The sequence below is a fragment of the Mustela putorius genome, unplaced genomic scaffold (genome assembly GCF_011764305.1).
Source record: "Mustela putorius furo isolate JIRA1106 unplaced genomic scaffold, ASM1176430v1.1 tig00000145_pilon_pilon_pilon, whole genome shotgun sequence".
Classification (NCBI taxonomy): Eukaryota; Metazoa; Chordata; class Mammalia; order Carnivora; family Mustelidae; genus Mustela; species Mustela putorius.
In genome coordinates, this window is record NW_025421294.1 from 21,192,303 (window position 1) to 21,216,335 (window position 24,033).

The following is a 24,033-nucleotide window of genomic DNA, read 5'->3' on the forward strand; positions in this document are numbered from 1 at the left end:
CTCTTTCTCAAATAAATAAGTAAATAAAATCTTTTAAAAAAATAAATAAATAAAAGATTTGTTATAAACAGGCCAACTGGGGCAGCTGGGTGGCTCAGTAGGTTAGGTCTCTGACTTCAGCTCCGGTCATGGTCTCTGAGTCCTGGAATGGAGTCCCACATTAGGCTCTCTGCTCAAAGGGGAGCCTGCTTCCCTCTCTCTCTCTCTGCCTGCTTGTGATCTCTCTCTCTCTGTCAAAACAATAAATAAAAATCTTTATAAAAAAAAACAAAACCGGCCAATTTACTTATATTCCCATTAGTTTAAAGATATGTGTCAGAAGAAAAATGTAGCTAAAACAATGAATAGTCTTATGAATAAGTCTGCATAAAGAAAAGGTAAGAGAAAATTAAGGAATGGATATACATAGAAAGAAAATGTTAAGGATTTCTAGACTGTGAAGTATCAAAAGAAAAAGGAGTAATTTTGAATGATACACTAGAATATTTTAAATAAAAATATACTGAAAGGGATTTTTCAAGATGACACTTCATTTTACTTGATAGCCTAATAAAGTAGGAAGATATAAATCCCTCTCAGCATAACTTCTTCACAAGAAACATTTCTTTAAAAAGGTCGTTATCCAGGGCTCCTGGGTGGCTCAGTAAGCTAAGTAGCTGCCTTGGGCTAAGGTCATAGTCTTAGAATCGAGCCCCATATAAGGCTCCCTGCTCAGTGAACAGCCTGCTTCTCCCTCTCCTTCTGCCTGCCACTCTGCCTACTTGTGCTCTCTGTCTCTCTGTCAAATAAATAAATAAAATTAGAAAATAAAAGATCATTATCCCATTATTGGCATGCCACCTATTTCTTTCCTGATTTTGTTTTGAGGATTTTTATTTATTAAAAGAGGTAAGGGAAATGGTTTACTACCTAACAGTAAGGCACTGAAGAAGATTATTTTAAAGATTCAGCAAGAGAAGTAACATTCCAGAATCCAATGTGTTTAGAATTCAACTATTCAACCATTTTACATATTATACATGTTACTATCATTACAAGTAAGACAAAATGGTCAGCAAAATAGTCTACAGTTCCTTCCAGGAAGCCTTGCTCACTTACATTTAAAATTCACTTAAAGGTGTAGAACAATGACATAGCTTTCATTATGTAAATTTTTAAAAAATCATGTCGTTGCCTCACTAAATCCAAGTAATCTTACTACTAAAACTATACCTGTAACTCAAGACATATGACCAAGTCTCCTTCTATGTGTCTGTGAGGTATAAATAACTAAAAGAACACCTCTTACTAGAAAAGCTTTCATTCTGCCACAAGAGTATCTTAGTAGTAAATGGATTCAGTATGCCCCACATGAAAAACCCCACGGGGTGAATACTCTCAGGTTAATCTATAATCTAAAGTTAAGGCAGTTGAATTTAAATGAGATAAAGAATTTTAAGACATACAATTCCTAATTTTGCCTCTTATGGCAAAAAAGAAACTGTCTCCAGCAGAAAAACTGACAATCTTGGCCAAACAGAATCTCAGTCTTTTGAAGATACCAAATTAATTTAGATTTTACTCATTTCTAATCAATGGCTAAGATTTTTCTGTAGGTTTACAATTGATTTTTCCAATAGTAAAAATCAGATTTTTATCTCTTAGGTTATAATTAATTATATCACTTTATTTTCCTCAAATTGACACATAATTTCTACTTACCTGTTGCTGACTGGGAGTTGACATCTGCATCATGAAGAAGTAATAATTTCACAATATCTAAATAACCTCCACTAGATGCTGCCATTAGGGGAGTTATGTCTCCTTTATTCCCTCGATCTTCAACATTAGCATGCATAGCAAGCAATACCTTTAAAACACATTACACAGAGAGAGAACAGTCAGTTCTTACTATTAATAGTATTTCTAGAGAAATAAATGCATAAATGCAACAGAAAATGTTAACTGCTCTTGTCAAAGAATATGTGTTATGCTTGGGATTATCCAGCAAGAGAACAGCAGAACTATACTACCAATACAGAAACTAACTAGTAAACACACGGTTATTTCTCAATATTGCTACAACAGACAGAAAAAATTAAAAGAATTGAGATAATCTGGATGAAATGACAATACATCATTACTTTCCATTATAGCTGTATATTATTTCTAAAGACAAGCTGAAGATATTACTATTACTTTTATGTGTTTCTTATTCATTAGGAACAGTTTTGAGTAAATGGCAGAAAAATGCACCTTGCCCAGTTACATGTGTAGGCAACAAAATGAATTATGTACCAGGTTCCACTTTACCTACTGCCCAAAAGGAAGGAATCTGGCCTCTAACAATTTCTTTGATTAGTAATAAAAATAAATCAAAAACCTTTCCATAATTTCAATCACTGAAGGTAAGTTCTGCTTACTTGTGCTAATTCATAATACCCTGCTGAACAAGCCAAACACAGCAGACTTTCTCCTTCTTCTGTATGTTCATTTACACTTCTGCCTTCATCTAGCAATTTACGAACGGCATTCACATCCCCATCTGAACAAGCTTCTGCCAGACTACGACTGAAAACAAAACCATCAACAATTAACCAACAAAGAAAGTCTCAGAATCCTATGCTAATAAACTATATTAAACAGAAAAATGTTGATACAGTAAGAAAAAAAAACTTGTATGAACATTTTGTGTGTTTGTAATACTAATTATTTGTGGAGGCCAGCCAAGCCAGAAAGGCAATAAACTGAATATGAAAACAGCTGTCATTTTTATTTTCCAGAATGTTATAACATTTTATCATATTAATTTTCAAGTAAAGTCTTAAAAACTATTAGATGCACAAGTTTTTAAACTCAATCAATGCAGTAATTCCTAAAGATATCTGGGATATAACTCCATGGCTTAAAATTTTATTTGGTAACAGAAGATGTGATCTACTGCACAATGGTTAACAAAATTGATAAATCTCAAACTTTAATGTGCATACATATAATCACCATGTTTCCTGTTAAAATGTAGAACCTGATTCGTAGTTCTGAGGTGAGGTCTGGGATTCTGCATTTCTGACAAGCTCTAAAGTGATGCTGATACTGCTGATTATGGACCATATCTCCATAACCTGCATCTGGATTAGTGCATTAGTAACCCATTTCATTTATTATTTACTCAAGCAGTCAGCTTCCAGTTTACTACTATCATCTTTAGAACAAGTAACTTCCTTAGAACGAGGAATACAATTTTACTCACTTTGGATTTCTTACAGAGTCTAGTACAGTACATGCCATGAGAATATTCAATGAATATGAGTGGAATATAAGAATAAAAATAGTCTCTGTTTTTATTTCTATGTAACATATATACATTTATGTATCCACTTAAAATATAAAACCCATTCTAATATCTGCTTAGCGAAAGTTATAATCCCGTCCAAAAGATAGAATTAACCCAAAGCTGCTACTTCCCCAAATTCCACTCAAGAAAATGTTTGATACCCAGAAAAAGTCATTATATGCATACGTGTCTACTTGTCCTGCACTGTGGCTGTTTTCTGCTCTCATCCGTGTCAGTGCAGCAGCAGCTTCATCTAATGCACAGCTTACTGAGGACGTCAGTCTCCGCAACACCTCAGGATCTGCAAAAGCTTTACCATCAGCAGTCGACAATTTGCCAATGCCTTCAGCGTGCGTCAATCAGGTAGTGCAGGGGAAGAAAAAACAAAAAAGTGCAAATTGTAGTTACATTACTAGACACTATTATTTAGGGGAAAAAACGGCATAGTCTCCATAGAGAAGGCTGACAATCAGAATATAAGGTTGATAATAATTTTGCCACAAATGTCAAAAGGCCACCACATCTTTACAAGGCACGTATTAATCTGTCCCATACCTAACTCCAAATATAACGTAACATGATGCTCACTGAGGTAAATGAATGAAAGTTCTTTCAAAATATATAGTCATACTATAAGATCTCTAGTGGAAGATCATATTTATACTATTTTCAGTAATAATGAAGTAGGTAGTCAGCACTAATACAACAAACAATTCAACAATTTCTCCCTTTGGTTTAATAGCCACATAGAACCATCTTCTAGGATAACAGGGTAAATTAAAATAAGTTCATTCTAATATTTATTATGTGGTTATGATGTAAATGCACTAGAGAGACAAAAAGGGATGAGGCACAGTTTCTGTTCTTACTCAGCTCAGGCTAGAAGGACTATTACATGTCTAAGTTGCCAATTAAACTTTTTCTCTAGATTCAGTGAGGAATCGGTGACAACTGTAACAGAAAATTTCAATGAGTTATCAAAATTTTAGATGTAAACATCCTTTGACACAGTGATACCACTTTCTAATACTTTGTCCTATGAAGACACATGCACAAATAAGAAAAGCTACACATGACTATAAACTACAACAATATTTGTGATATTGGAAAAGAGGAAATAATCTAAGTATCTCTCAATAAGGAACTGGTAAAATAAATTATGGTACATCTAAGCAAGAAAATATTTTATTTTCTCCTTTAAAAGAAGAAAGATCGAGCTGCCTGGGTGGCTCAGTTGGTTGAGCATTCAACTCGTGGTTTCAGCTTGGGTCATGAACTCCAGGTCCCCATGCTGGGCTCTGTGCTGGGTGTGGAGCCTGCCTGAGATTCTCTCTCTCCCTCTCCCTGTGCCCACTGCCTCCCCCACTCTAAAATATATATATATATATAAAGAAAGAAAGAAAGGAGGATTATAGAAAGATGCTCATAATAAAGTAAAAAAAAAAGGGAAGTTATATTATGTACAATATGACCCTATGTATATTTAAACATATATATTAAAGCTACAAAGAAAAAAGTCTAGAAGTATATGTAAACCTTGACAGTGGGAAGGTTTTATTATCTACTTAATATATTTCATATTCCCTTAGTTATTTCTAATTGTATTAAATTATAACTTAGAAAATAATTTTAAAATTCTTCTTGAAATAGCTTTAATCTTTTTTTCCTAAAGTTTATTTACTTAAATCTTTTTTTTTTTTAAGATTTTATTTATTTATTTGACAGAGAGAGATCACAAGTAGGCAGAGAGGCAGGCAGAGAGAGAGAGAGGAGGAAGCAGACTCCCTGCCGAGCAGAGAGCCCGATGCGGGACTCGATCCCAGGACCCTGAGATCATGACCTGAGCCAAAGGCAGCAGCCCAACCCACTGAGCCACCCAGGTGCCCAGTTTACTTACTTAAATATCTGTATACCCAACATGGAGCTCAAACTCACAATCCTGAGATCAAGAGTCACATGTTCTTCCAACTGAGCTGACTTTTGGAATCTGTCTCATGCTTAGAGAAGTCTCCCCTATATTCACATTAGAAAAACACAACAACCAGGCACCCCTGAAATAATTTTAGTTCTTAATTTTCTCTAAGAATATCAAGGAGACCTTGAGAATAATGATTTAAATTTGACAATTTAAACTCATATGTAGTTGGATAGAATATTCTGTCTAAAGAAACTGTCAGATATATTTTAAGATTTATTTATTCATTTTAGAGAGAAACAGAGATGGAGAGAGAAGGAGGGAGCACGAGTTGGGGGACAGGCAGAGGGAGAGAATCGTAAGCAGCCTCCCTGCTGAATGCTGAAAGAAAGAAAAGAGCCCTTTATGAGAAATCATGAGGTGCCCAGAAAAAAAAAAAGTGAGTTTAAAACCCTTAATTGGGGATTAAGGAGTGATACTCACAACATGAGTGAAGTGTGAGCCTAAACCAGAGAGTAAAAACGTACCACTACCTGTAAACAAAGCTTGATCTAGGGAAGAAAAGGAAAGCAGAGAAGACTTGGAGAAGAGAGATGTCTTTTCTCCACATTTCTCTCTCTGCTCTAAGCCAAATAATTCAAGGTTCCAAAGCAAAGCAAAAACAAAACAAAGCAAAACAAATAAAGAATCCAAAATTAGAGGGTGGTCATGGCACTGCCGTTCAGAAATCTTACACAGTATATCTTATACATTATATCCCTATATCACAAGTAGGAGATGCACTGGAAATCCAGACTCTAAAGGAGGGACATTCCATGTTATTACAAATGTGATCTTTATACCTTTCTTTAAAAAATTACTAGTTCTGCTTCAGTTTAAACAGTCTTATTCTGTTGTATCTAATTTTAAGTTTCTATTCAGTTCCAAAAAGACACAGTACGTAGACTAAAAGTCAATCTGCTACAAATTACACCTATACTTTACCATAACAGGACAAAGTTGAAGGAATAACAAAAGATGACATTAAGTAAGCTCATTCTTAACATTTATATCTTTCCAAGAGTAATATAAAAAATGCTCAATTTATTTTAGCTCCTATTTGTCCCAGTCATTATTTGGTCAAATGTAATACTGTTTTTCTTCAGTTACCATGAAAAGTGCCAAAAGGCTGCTGTGATTTTTCTGCATACTTATCTTTAATATCATGTTTATTAAAGTACTCAGAAACTGGGGGCACCTAGTTGACTCAGTCAGAAGAGTATGTGACTCTTGATCTCTATATTAGGAGTTTCAGCCTCACATTGTATGTAGAGATTACTTAAATAAATAAACATTAAAAAATTTTTTAATTAGGGGCGCCTGGGTGGCTCAGTGGGTTAAAGCCTCTGCCTTTGGCTCAGGTCATGATCCCAGGGTCCCAGGATTGAGCCCAGCATCGGGCTCTCTGCTCCTCGGGGAGCCTGTTTCCTCCTCTTTCTCTGCCTGCCTCTCTGCCTGCTTGTGATCTCTGTCTGTTAAATAAATAAATAAAATCTTTAAAAAAAAATTTTTTTAATTAAAAAAAAGTACTCAGAAACCAAAGTTTCTATATTTTTTTAAAAAGAATTTTATTTATTTGTCAGAGAGAGAGCACAGCAGGGGGAGTGCTAGGCAGAGAGAGAAGCAGACTCCTTGCTGAGCAGGGAGCTTGATGTGGGGCTCCATCCCAGGACCCTGGGATCATGACCTGAGCTGAAGGCAGATGCTTAACAGACTGAGCCACCCAGGAGACCCAAAATTTTCTATACTTTAAAAACCTTCCTTTTTTAAAAAAAAAATTTTTCAGTGTTCCAAGATTCACTGTTTGTGCACCATACCCAGTATTCCATGCAATACGTGCCCTCCTTAACACCCACCACCAGGATCACCCATCCCAACCCCTCCCTTGCATGTATCCCAACCCTCAATTTGTTTCTGAGAGTCCAGTCTCTCACGCTTCGTCTCCCTCTCCAATTCCTTTACTTTTTCTTTCCTTCTCCTAATGTCCTCCATATTATTCCTTATGCTCCATAAGTAAGTGAAACCTTTCTGTGAGGCACTTGGGTGGATCAGTTGGTTGAACGTCTGACTCTTGGTTTTGGCTCAGGTCATGATCTTGCAGTTGCAGGACTGAGCTCTGCACTCAGTGTGGAGTCTATTCAGATTTTTCTTCCCTCTCCTTCTGCCTGTCCCCATTCGTGCACTCTCTCTCTCACTCTCTCAAACAAATAAAGAAAATGTTAAAAAAAAATTTTTCTATTTTGAATTTTACTCTGAATTTTTTAAAATATTTATTTATTTGACAGACAGAGATCACAAATAGGCAGAGAGGCAGACAGAGAGAGAGAGAGAGAGTGGAGGAAGCAGGCTCCCCGCTGAGCAGAGAGCCCGATGTGGGGCTTGATCCCAGGACCCTGGGATTATGACCTGAGCTGAAGGCAGAGGCTTTAACCCACTGAGCCACCCAGGTACCCCTATTTTTGAATTTTCTGCATTTAAATGGCTTTAATATAGTATAAGGTTATGCATATGGCACTCTAACAAGCTTTTAGGCACTACTTTATTTTTTTAATTTTGGGGCACTATTTTCAAAAATAACCTACACATTCTTCTAGATTATATTCTTACATGTAGGGCACCTGGGTGGCCCAATGAGTTAAGCAGCTGCCTTTGGCTCAGGCAAAGGCATGATCATGTGGCCCTGGGATCAAGCCCTGAGAGGGGCCCCTGCTCAGCAGGGAGTCTGCTTCTCCTCTCCCACTACCCCACCCCCTGCTTGTGGCTCTCAAACAAATGAATAAATAAGCCTTCAAAAGGGGCGCCTGGGTGGCTCAGTGGGTTAAGCCGCTGCCTTCAGCTCAGGTCATGATCTCAGGCTCCTGGGATCGAGTCCCGCATCGGGCTCTCTGCTCTGCAGGGAGCCTGCCTCCTCTCTCTCTTTCCGCCTGCCTCTCCGTCTACTTGTGATCTCTCTCTGTCAAAAAAATAAATAAAATGTTTAAAAAAAAAAAATAAGCCTTCAAAAAATTGTTTTAAATAAATTCTTACATGTATTTAATATGCACATATATTTTTGCTAGATAAGTAACTAAAAGGAGTAACATACAAAATGAGCATATCTCAAAAGCAATATACAGAAAAAAAGAAAAGCAATACACAAAAATTAGAAAAAATAAACTTCCTTCTTGAAACAATTTTAGTTGATAAAAGGCTTTCATTACAGTGGAATTGAAACCTGGTATAACAAATAATATGCATGTTGTACAATACAAAACAGTGATGAGTATATATATATATTAGTGAGAAAGTATGCTTATCACAGATTTTTCTGTTTTCTGTTTATATCAACAAGAAGTTGATATAAAGCTTGGTATATTTCAGTCTAATTTTGTGTCCAACTTTTATTTAATTGTCTACTAAGAAAAAAATAGCAATTTATAATTAAGTTACCCCTAGATGAAAGTGAATATGTAAATAAGCACATGCAGAATACCCAAATCAGTTAAGATCAAAGATTCATAATCTGATGAATTTATCTCCCACATTTATAATGTAATTAGTAATAGCTTAAGTTTTCCTTAATAACCAGCTGATTATCTAAGACCTTAAATACAGTGCTGAGCCCTACAATCATCCATTGAAAACTTTCAACTAAGAATTTTTGAAATATGAAATGTGAACATTTTCGTTAGGAAATACAAAACATAATATATCTTAAGAGTTCAAATTTCATATAATGTCATAGTTTGGGGGTAATTTTATACAGCTTTGTATAGAGATCTAGACTTTTAAAGAAATGAAAATAAGAAAACCAGAAATAAATTACCTGCTGCTTCCAGCAATGCTTCTAATCGTGCCTGTGTCTCTGGATCCACAGTACGTAAGTCTGCTCCTTCTGCAGTGCTCGATAAGAATATCTCTGATGTTGTTTTAAGTACTGGGTTATCCAGATCTTCTTGGTCCAAAATAAATGATTCAACCTGTTTATGAATTAAAAATGTAATAGCCATGAAACTGATCTCAATATTGGTAGAATAACAGCAATTTAAGATAATATGATTTCTGATTTGGAATATAAGTATAAGCAAATAAATTAGTATAGAAATATGGGGTTGTGGGAAGGGACTTTGAAGGAGCCTCATATCTTCAGACATGACTACAGTGTAACTCAGAGACAGCAGATTCCAGTTTCCTGAAGAACACTGTACCTTCTGTGCCTAGCATGGAGCTTGAAAAGCAGTTTTTGTTTTTTTCTTTATAATGAAACAAGTACAAGAACATAGTCCCTGGAAAGATCTAAATAGGACTAAATACTGGGGCACCTGGGTGGCTCAGTGCATTAAGCATCTGCCTTCGGCTCGAGTCATGATCTCAGGGTCCTGGGATTGAGCCCCGCATGGGGCTCTCTGCTTGTCAGGGAGCCTTCTTTCCCCTCTCCCTCTGCCTGCTTCTCTGCCTACTTGTGATCTATCTCTCTGTCAAATAAATAAATAAACTCTTAAAAAAAATAATAAATAGGACTAAATACTAAAAAGACTAGATAGCATGGATATGTCAGCAAGGCTCCATTTTTCCTCTTTTAATCAATTTACTAAATTCTGATTCTTAAAAGAAAATAAGATTTAATACACTGCAAATATCTGGAAACCTATAGATAAGAAAGCTCCATGAAGTTAAGAAACACACCTGTTTGTTCACTGCTTTTGTCCTCTGGGCCCAAGAATACCTCATATACAGGAGGTATTGAATTCACATTTGTTGAAATGAATGAATAGTATAAGCAAAAGCAACTTATGAAAATAAGCATGTAACCCTCTAATTTCAAATCAACTTAATTCTAAAAATTTTTTTTAAAGATTTTATTTATTTGACAGACAAGAGATCACAAGTAGGCAGAGAGGCAGGCAAAGGAGGAAGCAGGCTCCCTGCTGCACAGAGAGCCCGATGTGGGGCTCAATCCCAGGACTCTGAGATCATGACCCGAGCCAAAGGCAGAGGCCTTAACCCACTGAGCCACCCAGGTGCCCCAAATCAACTTAATTCTAAAATGAGGTGTTTTTTTTTTTTTAATTTAAAATGAGTTTTCTTAACAAATAAAATATGTATAATTTTTCAGAGAAGCAATTTGGAAATGTGTTTCAAAATGCTTTAAAAGGCTCATGCCCTTTGATTCAGTAATTCCATTTTAAGGAATCTATCCTAGAGCTACCCTATGACCCAGCTATCGCACTACTGGGTATTTCCCCTAAAGATACAAATGGAGTGATCCAAAGGGGCACGTGCAACCCAATGTTGATAGCAGCAATGTCCACAATAACCAAACTATGGAAAGAACCTAGATATCCATCAACAGATGAATGGATAAAGAAGATGTGGTATATATATACAATGGAATACTATGCAGCCATCCAAAAAGCCGAAATCTTGCCATTTGCAACGACGAGGATAGAACTAGAGGGTATTATGCTAAGAGAAATAACTCAGTCAGAGAAAGAATTATTATATGATCTCTCTGATATGAGGATCTGAGAGGAAGGGCGGGGGGTCATGGGGGGAAAGGAAGGAAAAAATGAAACAAGATGTGATTCGGAAGGCGACAAACCATAAGATACTCTTAATCTTAGGAAACAAACGGAGGGCTGCTGGGGGGGTGAGAAAGGGAGGGATAGGGTGGCTGGGTTATGGACACTGGGGAAGGTATGTGCTATGGTGAGTGCTGTGAATTGTGTAAGACGGATGATTCACAGACCTGTACCCCTAAAGCAAATAATAAGTTATATATTAATAAAACAATAAATAAAATTGTAAAAAGGTATCTGAAAGCAAGACAAAAATATGCAAGGATGGTCACTGCACATTAATTCAAATTCCAAAAATGAGAGGGGGAAAAAACTACAATTGGTAATTTGGTAAATACATTCTGTCCATTCACAGGATGGACTACCATGTCATTAAAAACAATGTTTCTGGGCGCCTGGGTGGCTCAGTGGGTTAAGCCGCTGCCTTCGGCTCAGGTCATGATCCCAGGGTCCTGGGATCGAGTCCCGCATCGGGCTCTCTGCTCGGCAGGGAGCCTGCTTCCTCCTCTCTCTCTCTGCCTGCCTCTCTGCCTACTTGTGATCTCTTTCTGTCAAATAAATAAATAAAATCTTTAAAAACAACAACAACAACAACATGGACGCCTGGGTGGCTCAGTTGGTTGAGCAGCTGCCTTCGGCTCAGGTCATGATCCCAGCGTCCTGGGATCGAATCCCACATCGGGCTCCTTGCTCAGCAGAGAACCTGCTTCTCCCTCTGCCTCTGCCTGCCATTCTGTCTGCCTGTGCTCGCTCTCTCCCCCTCCCTCTCTCTGATAAATAAATAAAATCTTTAAAAAACAACAACAACAAAAAAAAGCAATGTTTCTTGGGGTGCCTGGGTGGCTCAGTGGGTTAAGCCTCTGCCTTCGGCTCAGGTCATGATCCCAAGGTCCTGGGGTCGAGCCCCACATCGGGCTCTCAGCTTGGTGGGGCACCTGCTTCCCCCTCTCTGCCTGCCTCTCTGCCTACTTGTGATCTCTCTCTGTCAAATAAATAAATAAAATCTTAAAAAAAAAAATAAAAAAAAAGTTTCTGAAGCAAATTTGGTGACATGAGAAAGTATTCGTAAAGTGAAATGAAAATCACAAGATTCAAAATAGTATGATCTTTATTTTGCTAAAAGTATATATGTATTTATACATATATATATGTAACATGAACATGACTATTATGTATATAATCCTGAGTATATATTTATGTACCCAGATAGGTCTACAATACGTAAACACATAGATTTACATTTGAATATAAAAGTACATTTATATTTGGAGACAGATAGAAAAAAAGGAACAGAAAGGTTAAGTACTTCTCCAAGGCCACACAGCTAATAAATGACAGACTGTTTTCAAACCCCACCACAAAGCTACAGTCTATGCTCTTAACTACTAGGCAATGCTACTTCAGAGGGCCACAGTATTTGGACTACATTACTTGGCATATCTGGTTAGTTTGTCATCAGTTTCATAATGGCCACCAAATAAACATCCTAAGAAAGACAGTAAAGTTAAAATGATTAGGATACATTTTATTACCTAGTGAAGTACTAAAATTTTACAAAATAAAGCTTTAACTTCACAACTGATAATAACACTGAAACACGTTACTATGCTGCTATACAGTTTCTTTAATATGTAATTACAGACAAAGATGCCATTCTAGACCCATTTCAAGATAAATGTATCCTATCCGTCATCAAATGATATGAAAATATAACTGCTTGTACAATAAAAAATCTCACAGGCCCAAGAAATTATTAGGTGTTTGCAAATAAGTATACCTGCCAGTTTTAAGGACAGATAAAACCATCATGCCAAATTCTGGAATTTTTTTATTACAGATGGTATAGCAAAGTTAACATTTCTGGGACACCTGGGTGTCTTGGTCAGTTAAGCATCTGCCTTGGGCTCTGGTCATGATCCCAGGGTCCTGGGTTGAGTCCCACACGGGACTCCCTGCTCAGCGGGAAGCCTGCTTCTCCCTCACCCTTTCGCTCTCCATGTTTGTTCTCTCTTGCTCTCTCTGACAAATAAATAAATAAAATCTTTAAAAGATTTTAAAGAAAGAGAGAGAGCGAACAAGCACATGCATGAGCAGAGTGAAGGGCAGAGGAAGAAAGAGACTCCCTCTTTTGGGGGTGGGGGTGAATCCTAGGACGCCGGGATTATGACTCCAGCTGTAGGCAGCCACTTAATCAAGTGAGCCCACCCAGGTGCACCCCCCACCTTTTTAAAAGACTTTGTTTATTTATTTATTTATTTGAGACAGAGAGAGAATAAACAAAATCTTCAGAAAAAAAATGTTAACATTTCTATTTTATAAAAAGCATTCATTTAATGTGGTATTAAACATATTTTGGAGACAAATACAGATTTGCACTGTGTTAACGCTTTAAAAATCCAAGTTAAGAATTCTCTATTCTTGCTTATTCACTTTCCGAATATTTACTTAAGTCCTCATTTTATTTTAAAGATTTTATTTATTTATTTGAAAGAGAGAACACTACAGATAGAGAGAGGGCGTGTATACCCGAGTAGGGGGGCAAGTAAGGGTAGGGGCAGACAGCGAGGGAGAAACAAATTCCCTGCTGAGCAGGGAGCCTGATGCGGGGCTCGATTCCGGGACCCTGGGATCCTTACCTGAGCCCATGGCAGAGGCTTAATCTACTGAGCCACCCAGGCACCCTGAAGTCCTGTTTTATATGAAGCACCTCAACAGTATGAAAATGTGGCAGAAGATGTAAGTCAAAGGTAACATGGCTATCACAAAAGGCTTCAAAGAGAAATAAAAAGTACACTAATAGCAGTAATATTAGTGTCACATATTCCCAAGCAGCACCTTCCCAAGTGTTTGGAAAGAATCAAGTTTGGAAAAAAAACACAAAATATAGGTATGTCCCTTCCAGGGGCTAGTAACTTCTCTCTAAAATTTAAAATTCATAAGACAGTTTATCCAGTTTAATTCTCCTACATCTTAAAACACATATAAATTCAAGTTTCAGTAAGGCAACATGACATAATGGAAAGAATAACTGAACTAGGGCGCCTGGGTGGCTCAGTGGGTTAAGTCGCTGCCTTCCGCTCCGGTCATAATCTCAGGTCCTGGGATCGAGTACCGCATCGGGCTCTCTGCTCAGCAGGGAGCCTGCTTCCTCCTCTCTCTCTCTCTCTCTGCCTGCCTCTATGCCTACTTGTGATCTCTCTCTGTCAAATAAATAAATAAAATCTAAAAAAAAAAAAAAAAAAAAAGAGTAACTGAACTACAGCTCAGGAGAATTAGGCTGAAGCGTCAGTTTCACCAGGCACTATGTGTGACATTAAGCATGTCACTTTCTCCCTTTCTGATGTTCCATTTCTTCCTTAATAAATAAAGAAAACATCTGCCCCACCTATCTTACAGTGCTATGATGATGAAATAAGGTAAAATAATTTGAAAATAATAAAACACTATGTGAATGTAAATCTTGAATACTGTATATTGTAAATATGAATATTAATGTAATTCTTAGAATATTAGAATATTAATTCTGTGTAATTACAACTCTTTTGTCCTGTCCCTCATCACAGTGTTTTATCTTCTGTGCCCTTCAAACTGAAATAATAATATTTACTGAGAATCTCACATGATACATTTTCATCAGAATTCACTTAAATTCTTTTTAAAAATTTTTTTTCCAGTTTCATTAAGATATAACTGACATACAACATTACATGAGTTTAAGGTGTACTAACATAATGATTTTGTATATGTATGCACTGTGAAATGACCACCACAGAAAGTTTAATTAAAATCCACCATTTCATAGGTATATATTTTTTTCTTGTCATGATCACTTCAATTTTCAAGTGTAGTTTTAGGCATTTTATATTTAAGTTCTGACCCAAAAGATCAAATTGTAAGAGCTCCTGGCTGCCTCAGTCAGAGGAATGTGCAACTCTTGATCTCAGGGTCATGAGTTTAAGCTCCACGTGGGAAGCAGAGATTACTTAAATAAATAAAACTTAAAAATAAATAAATGAATAATAAAAGGATCAAATTTTAAATAACTACAACACTTGTGGGAAAATCTCAAGTTTCCCAGAATGAGTTGTAATTATATATAACTATACACACAGATGATCTGAATATGATTAGATATGCCAAAAAGCACGTAACTCTAATAAATCCTTTGTCCTACCCTCTCTAAAATTTTAAAAGCCTGCCTCAATGTGGAATCAATAAAAGGGCAAAATATCCGGTTAGTCTATTACCCTGGGAACATTTGGCAGTTCATAATATCCTATGGCAGTTCATAAATATCTTACCTGGTAAACCTGTTAGAAGACATATTTTTATAATTCAGATTGCAATAGCATTACCTTAACCAGCCAACATGGAAACCATTTACAGGAACACGGAAATACTAAAATTAGACCAATTCTGTACATGTAACATAAAAGTCTTGGTGATAGAGTCCAAAAAAAAAAAATCTGGAAAATGTGTAAGTCCAAAATAATGTATCTAATTAAATTAGTCTTTATCATATAAATGAATACAGTAGCTCAGAAGTATCTTACATAAAGCTAAAGGATCACAGAAATGTCCTTACTGCCCAATGATAATTATATAACTCTCGATCAAGCAGCTACACTGAGCAGCAAACACAAAACATTCACCAATATTGGTACTGTTTTTCCCAATGACAAGAAAGTTTATCTTAAGTCTTAAAGATTGCAGATTTTTTTCCTATATTAGGTACAAAAACAAAAGGTGGAAGAAAAAAGATAAGAGGGAATCTGGCCCCCCCAAAATACTCTTCATTTATAGGTAATCTTTTTTTTTTTTTTTTAAAGATTTTTTTTTTATTTATTTATTTGATAGAGAGACAGTGAGAGAGAGCATGAACGAGGAGAAGGTCAGAGGGAGAAGCAGACTTCCCATGGAGCTGGGAGTCCGATGCGGGACTCAATCCCGGGACTCCAGGATCATGACCTGAGCTGAAGGCAGTCATCCAACCAACTGAGCCACCCAGGCGCCCTAGGTAATCTTTTCTTAATGCTATAGGCAAAGCACTTTATGTCTTCCATCTCAAAAGTCTTTCCTCACCCTTCCTTCTTTAAAGACAGGAGTAGGGGCACCTGGACGGCTCAGTGGGTTGAGCCTCTGCTTTTGGCTTGGGTCATGCATGATCTCAGGGTCCTGGGATGGAGCATCTATCTCTCTGCTCAGCAGGGTGCCTGCTTCAACACGGCGCCCTCCCAACGCCCTGCCTCTCTGCCCACTTCTGACCTGTCAAATAAATAAATAAAATCTTTAAAAAAAAAAAAGACATGCGTATATGATAATTATTTTTCTCTGACTTATTTTGTATCTCACTGATATGAGGAATTTGAGAAACAAGACAGAGGATCATAGGGGAAGGGAGGGAAAAATGAAAGGAGGAAACCAGAGAGGGAGACAAACCATAAGAAACTCTTAACCTTAGGCAACAAACAGGGTTGCAGAGTGGAGGGGGTTGGGAGGGATGAGGTGGCTGGGCAATGGACACTGGGGCGGGTATGTGCTATAGTGAGTGCTGTGACTTGTGTAAGACTGATGAGTCAGACCTGTAACCCTGGAACAAATAATATATTATATGTTTTATTTTTTTTTAAGATCTTATTTATTTATTTGACAGAGAGAGAGAGAGAGACAGTGAGAGAGGGAACAGGGAGCCAGATACAGGGGAGCCAGATGCAGGGCTGGATCCATCCAGACCTGAGCTGAAAGCAGACACCCAACCGACTGAGCCACCTAGGCGCCATAATACATTATATGTTAATATAAATAAATAAATAAATAAGTATAGTAGCTTCAACTGGAATTTAAACAAAGTGGGGGCAGGGTGGAAAAGGGGAACAAACATTTTCTCCTATTTTTTATCCCATTTGACATTTCAAGAAATGAACAACTGAATGACAACAGTTACTAGAAAGACTAACCACAGACTCAACTACTGCCATCTTAAAAAACAAAGTCAGATACCTGGCCAAAATCTAGTTGGAAAAATCATTTATTAACTAAGCTATACTTTGGCCAAAACTTAATTTCACTAAAAAACAACAACAAAACCCCATGCAATTTCTATCAAGTGTAAGTTATAAGCAGTGTTATAATTAAAACATTAACAATATCAATATGGTTTAAGTCTTAAAAAAGAAAAACAATAATACCTCACCTATATATTTGTCCAATAACCAACTGCTACTTTCTATAAGGTATATTTCTAAAAATAGCAATTGTTAGTAAGTTAGTAAAAAAGGAACATTTGAGCATAAAACATGTATATTATATATATTTGCTTATATATTCTCCAGTCATTTGGTCATCTCATGCAACAAGCAAATAAACTACCAAGCTCTCAAATATAAGTTGAAAATACATTTATACAGAACATTTATGCAGAACACCTAATAATGAATTATGAAACTTTTATTTTAAACATGTTAAATAAATTTGTATTTTGAGCTGAGGACTAAAATATTAGTAGCCACAAATTTTGTGTCTGCCAAACTTTAAGAATAATCATCACTCCCATGAATTCCAACTGGACCAATGAGAAGGGTAAATGTTTTATACTACCTCCTCTCACAAACTTTCAAAAATAAAGCTCCCATGGGGTGCCTGGGTGGCTCAGTGGATTAAGCCTCTGCCTTCGGCTCAGGTCGTGATCCCAGGGTCCTGGGATAGAGCCCCGCATCGGGCTCTCTGCTCGGGAGGGAGCCTGTGTTTCCCTCCCTCTCTGCCTGCCTCTCTGCCTACTTGTGATCTCTGTCTGTCAAATAAATAAATAAAATCTTTGGAAAAAAAATAATAAAGCTCCCTTAAAAGACTCAGATTTGAGAAGAGCCTGGCTGGCTCAGTCAGAGGAGTGTGTAGCTCTTGATCTTCGAGTTGTGAGTTCAGGTTTCACATTGGGTGTAGAGATTACTAAAAAATAAATACATTTATTAAAGAAGTCTCTTGAAAAGAAAAAGAGATTCAGATTTCATAATTTAAAATGGAAATCTACATAAAACATTGTAAACATCGGAAACATTTTAAAAAATTTATTTGCTGTATCTCTTCTCTTTTGACAGCTTATATTTGGACAGACCAGTATGTCTTACTTTTACCCACTCAAAGTAAGCCCTCTACTTTAAGTCAGAATCAGCATTTATACCATTTTAGAATGTAGGGGTTTATGATCGAGCTCTACTTGGAAGAGCAAAAATTATGGATCAGTGTTCCAAAAGATAATTACTGAAGGACAGAGCAATTCTTTTTTGCAAAAAACACAGTATTCAAAAGTTTTGACAGTAGTATCACCATAAATATGCCCCAAGATGCACTCAAAGGGAGAAAGTAATATAGTTGCAATTTAGGACCAAATAATGATAAATTTAGGAATGAGTTTTGCTGATACCATAAGACCCAATAAAATCAGCAAAAACATCTTGGATACTGGAATGAAAAGGCTATATTTCTTAACATAAAACTTTTCAAGTTTCTTTCTACAAGGAAAGTTGTATTTCTAATTTCAGACCCACAATCCTCTTCTCAAAAAACAGTAATGGTACCTTGGGTTTCCTGAAGTTGATTAATTTCATACAGTTCAATAGAGAGCCAGTGTGCTTTTCCTAATGCTAAGTTAAAGCTAGAGAAAATTAACTTCACTTTGCTCAATTACAGAAACACAATTTCTAATGTATAGTTTTAATACAGACTCTATTTTTTTATTTAAAAATTTTTTTCTTTTAAGATTTTATTTATTTGACAGACAGAGATCACAAGTAGGCAGAGAGAAAGAGGGGGAAGCAGGCTCTCTGCTGAGCAAAGAGCCCAATGCGGGGCTCGATCCCAGGACCCCGGGATTATGACCTGAGCCAAAGGCAGAGGCTTTAACCCACTGAGCCAACCAGGCGCCCCCAGAATCTATTTTTTTTTTATTCTTCTAATTAAAGATGGGGAAAAGGAAGGTCTTCTTAAAAGCAATTGCTACTTGGGGGGCCTGGCTGGTTGAGTTGGTAGAGCATGTGACTCTTAATCTCAGGGTCATGAGTTCAAGTCCCACCTTGGGCAAAGAGTTTGCTTAACAAAATGATAAAAAAAAAAAAATTAAAAACTGTGCTGTTTATTTTCTTTTTTTTTTAAGTTTTTATTTTCTTATTTATTTGACAGACAGAGATCACAAGTAGGCAGAGAGGCAGGCAGAGAGAGAGGAAGGGAAGCAGGCTCCCCACTGAGCAGAGAGCCCAATGCAAGGCTCAATCCCAGGACCCTGGGATCATGACCTGAGCTGAAGACAGAGCCTTTAACCCACTGAGCCACCCAGGCATCCCAAACACTGTACTATTTAAAAAAAAAAAAAAAAAAAAAAAAAGCTACCATGAATTAAGAGCATTAAAAAAACAGGCTACCATTAACAAAATGCCTCACATTTACCAGCATTTTCTATATTATTCCAATCAATCATCTTTTTAAAAATATTTATTTATTTATTTTAGAGAGAGCAGGGGAGAGGGAGAGAGAGAGGATAATTTTTTTCCCTAAAAGATTATTTATTTATTTGACAGAAACACAGTGAGAGAGGGAGCAGAAGCAGGGGGAGTGGGAGAGGGAGAAGCAGGCTTCCCTGCCAAGCAGGGAGCCTGAGGCGGGGTTTGATCCTAAGACCCTGGGATCATGACATGAGCCCAAGATAGTCAGTTAATGACTGAGACACCCAGATGCCCCGAGAGAGAGAATCTTAAGCACAGAGCCCAACTTGGGGCTCAATCTCACAACCGAGATCATGACCTGAGCAGAAACCAAGAGTTGGAAGAGTAACTGACTGAGCCACCCAGGTGTCTCCCAATTCAGTCGTCTTAACTACTTGATGAAGTATATTAGATGACTTTAATTTTAAGTAACTGAAACTCACGAAAGTTATGGGACTTGCCCAATATCGCATAATCATACAGGATCTGAAGCCATATATTTTGGATGCCAAAGCTCATACTCTTTTTACCACACCAAACTGTATTAAGTGAATCTTCTCAACAATGGAGTATTACTAAAATATTAACCAACAAAGTAAGCAAAAAAACTACAAGTACGGTAATGCTTCAGTTTAAAAACAGTAACAATGTCAGGAAAAACCTTTTTATTTTTTTATTTTTTAAAAAGATTTTATTTATTTATTTGACAGATAGAGATCACAAGTAGGCTGAGAGGCAGGCAGAGAGAGAGAGGAGGAAGCAGGCTCCCTGCTGAGCAGACAGCCCGATGTGGGGCTCGATTCCAGGACCTTGGGATCATGACCAGAGCCAAAGGCAGAGTCTTTAACCCACTGAGCCACCCCGGTGCCCCAAAACCTTTTTATTTTTTAAAAAGATTTTATTTATTTATTTGTCAGAGAGAGAGAGCACAAGCAGGAGGAGAAGCTGGCTCCCCGCTGAGAAGGAGCCTGATGTGGGACTCAATCCCAGGACTCTGTGATCATGATCTGAGTCAAAGGCAGACACTTAATCGACTGAGCCCCCCAGGTGCCCCAGGAAAACACTTCTTTAGATCAAATTAAGTGCAATCAAGATTAGCAAACCCACTAACACCTCTTTGGCAGAGTTCTTAAAAAGACACACAAATCATGTTTTCATTTAGTAATTTCTGGCACCTACATCTACATTATTTCTAATGTATATTTACCACACATATACAACAAAATTTGTTCCAGAATAGGTTTTTTAAAAAGAAGACTGCTCACATACTCATTAGAAAAGTCACAAGGAATGAAGTACCTGGCAATTAAAGCCAAAAAAATCTTAATGTTCAAAGGATAAACTTTGTATTTTCTCTATCATAATAAATGGGTAAGGTTGAGGTTAGAAAGGAGTCCTGGCTTCTTCTCATTATCCCAAATAGAAAATAAGCATTCAACACTCCAAAGAAATACTTGATTTTAATAAGTTAAAAAGAGCCTCAAACACCCATAAACCTCCAATTAATTCCAATAAGGAGCAGAAAGCATAATGACTAAGAGCAAGGACTCTTAGGAAACCAGCTCATCTCTCATAGTGTGATCTTACCTAACTTGTTTTAACTCTTTAGCCTCAATTACCTCAGCTATAAAATAAGGACAGCAGTAACCATACCACAGAGTTATTGATGAGTAAGCAAGATACTATATCTAAAATTGCACAACAGTGCTTAACACATGGTAACTGCTCAACAAATATTAGTTATTATTATTATTATTATTAATATTATCACTATTACTATCATTAAGGTCAGTTTGCCTTGCCTTCCTATACTCTTACTCTCCACTCCACAAAAATAATATAGAATCCATCATACTCATTTTAGGCTAACAGGTAACATGAGCATATTAAGCACTACAGATATATTCATTCAACATTTTTTCGGCACCTACTATATGCCAAACATTCTATTATATACTGTATATCTATTATATACAAATATAAATAAAACATGACTCTTGCTAATTGAAATAGAAAATCAAGTAAATGCAATAAACTATTACAGATGTTATAAAAGTTATATACAAACAACACGAGAACACAGAAAAAGGAATGGTCAATTCCAGCTGGAGTAGTAATAAAGGACATGAGTTAGAGATGACAACTCTGAAACAAGAAGGTATCCAAGAGTCCAAGACACCTGAATTAAAATACCAACTTTGGGGCACCTGGGTGGCTCAGCTGGTTAGGCATTCAACTCTTGATTTCAGCTCAGGTAATGATCTCGGGGTTGTGAGAACTGGCCCCACCCCGGGGTTCCATGCTTAGTGGGGAGTCTACTTGGGATCCTCTTCCTCTCCCTCTGCCCCTTTCCCCAATCTTTCTCTCTCTCAAATAAATAAATAAATCTTTAAAAAATAAAATAAAATCCCAACTCCACCATTACTAGATATACGACTCTGTGTACATCACAAAATGTCTCTAAGTATCAGTTTCCTCATCTGTAATTTGGGGCTAACTGTTTTTGCAACTTGAAAAAAAATTTATTTGAGACAGTAAGGGGGGTGGAGAGCAAGTGCACAAGCTGAGTGAGGGGCAGAGGGAGAGGCAAACTCCCCACTGAGCAGGGAGCCAGAGGTCGGGCTCCATCCCAGGAGTCGAGGATCATGACCTGAGCCAATGGTAGACACTTAACCAACTGAGCCACCCAGGCACTTTTTGCAATTTTGATTTTTGATTAAAACCAAAATCTTCATATGATACTGGTAAAGAATATATGAGAATATATGGGTAAGTACATATCCCAGTGGACAATAAGCCCTCAACATATAGTAGCTATTATGATTCTAGAAGCCAAAGCAGCAGAAGCAAATTAAACCAGGGCCAATAATAGCCTGATATGCTCAGAGAACTATAACAATTTGGTATGACTAGAAACAAAAAGCAAATAAAGTAGGGTAAAAAAGGATAGAGTTTAAAAAACAGAAGCCAAATCCTAAATAGTCTTGTATGCCACATTAAGGAGTCTTAGATAAAGAAATGAGAAGGCTTTTTGTCAAAATAGTGGTATGACTGGACTGACATTAGACAGTTTACTCTGATAGCAAGATAGAGTAAAAATTAGAGGGGTATAATCTTGAAGGTAGACAGAGCCAGGGATTAGTGAATTAAGTGCCATTGAAAGATGATGGTTTTATTTATGGCAGAAGCAACAAAGAAAGGGACAAATAAACAAGATGTTAAGAAAGAACTTACAGGACTTAATGCCTGCTTAGATATGTATGGTGAGAAGAAATAGCAGATATGAGATGTGAGGTTTCTGACAACAGTAAGCAACTTTAGGGCAATGTAATTTACAAAGGTGGAGGTAAAAAAAAAAAATTGGGGTGGAGGGGGAAATGATGAGTTCAGAATTAAAACTGGTGCCCTGAGCTATTTATACAACATACACATAGTAGGCAGTTGGAAGGCTTCTTGGCAGACTGCTAATAGTAGGAGATGGAAGCCACATGGATATACAAGAGAAGAATGTTCCTAAGAGAACAAACTACAAATGCCAAAGGCTCTGAACCAGGGCATGCTTGGAGTTTACAGAACATAATGAAGCAGCTGTGGTTTTGCTTAAATATGAACACAAGACAATCTGATGGTAATGAACTTTGTATCCTTTCATTTTTAATCATTGCCCTCTAAACTTACCACTTAAAAACCCATCAAACTCCTAAAGTATGACATCTAAACATCAAACTTTATAGTAATCATCCAGCTTACACAAGAGAATGATATTTGCATTTAAGATCGTGGATTGTCACAAGACCATGAAAATATTAAAAGAGGTAATGCAATTAAAGTACACAATGCATTAATCACCCTCAAAAAAAATCTGTTAATATGTGAAAGGAGTTAGAAGGACAAATAGAACTTGAATAAATAATTTACCTTGTTTTAAGAAGTTCTCTGAAATGTTCATGCTTGTGAAAAGACCAGTATCTTTAAGGGCAGGGACCACATTTTTTCATCTTTGTCATTCTAAAGAGTAGCATAGTTTATCAAATAGTAGGCTCTATATAAATTACTGTCAAATAAACAAATTCACTCTACAATACCTAACAAACAGACTGCCAAGGACTCTAATTTCTGAAAGACATAACTTTATTTTGTATGATGTGAATTCATGAACAAGAGGTCCTATCCTAAACTAAATTCTGATTTTCTTTTCTAGAGAATGAGAGAATGATTGTAACAGATAAGCAACAAGGAAATAATAATACACAAAAGGAAAGTATCTTTGATACTGTATTATCATACTATTCTAAATTTTGCGGGGGGAGGAATAATAGATCAAATCCATGCACCTGATTTAAGTATAGCCTTAATTAATGCTCTCTTCTAATTAAAAGGAAATAAACTTCTTTATCAAATCCTAAGTAAAACAGGTACTATAGTACATACTCTTACTGTTCATAGAGTGAAAATAACTAATAATTTAATATAATTGCAACCATTTGAGCAGTGACATCTAAGATTTGTTTTTGCGATTTAATCACATAGGTGATAACACTAGCTTGGGTGTCAAGCAAATTGTATGTTACTTAAATATTAGATCCACACCTCTTAAGCAGTTGTTAGAAGCTACCAAATGCAAAAACTCTAATGGTTTATATTTTATTCCACTTATTCATTTGTCCATTATCCTAAAAAAAAAAAAAAAAAGAAAGAAAGAAAAGAAAAGAAAAGAAATTCCACCCACATTCT

The 24,033-nt window shown here is 36.7% G+C and overlaps 1 protein-coding gene across 16 annotated transcripts in view; it reads right to left on the bottom strand.

The window, feature by feature from the left end:
* Nucleotides 1-24,033, bottom strand: part of LOC101685149 (ankyrin repeat and KH domain-containing protein 1) — a 131,545-nt gene that overhangs the window by 92,439 nt on the left and 15,073 nt on the right. For all 16 annotated transcript variants that reach the window (XM_013052415.2, XM_004744805.3, XM_045075407.1 and 13 more), the window contains exons 2-5: nucleotides 9,073-9,226; nucleotides 3,500-3,656; nucleotides 2,403-2,550; nucleotides 1,702-1,849 (exon numbers count right to left, since the gene is read on the bottom strand). In XM_013052415.2, the coding sequence (XP_012907869.2) occupies nucleotides 1,702-1,849; nucleotides 2,403-2,550; nucleotides 3,500-3,656; nucleotides 9,073-9,226 (607 nt within the window). The remainder of the gene's footprint in view (nucleotides 1-1,701; nucleotides 1,850-2,402; nucleotides 2,551-3,499; nucleotides 3,657-9,072; nucleotides 9,227-24,033) is intronic.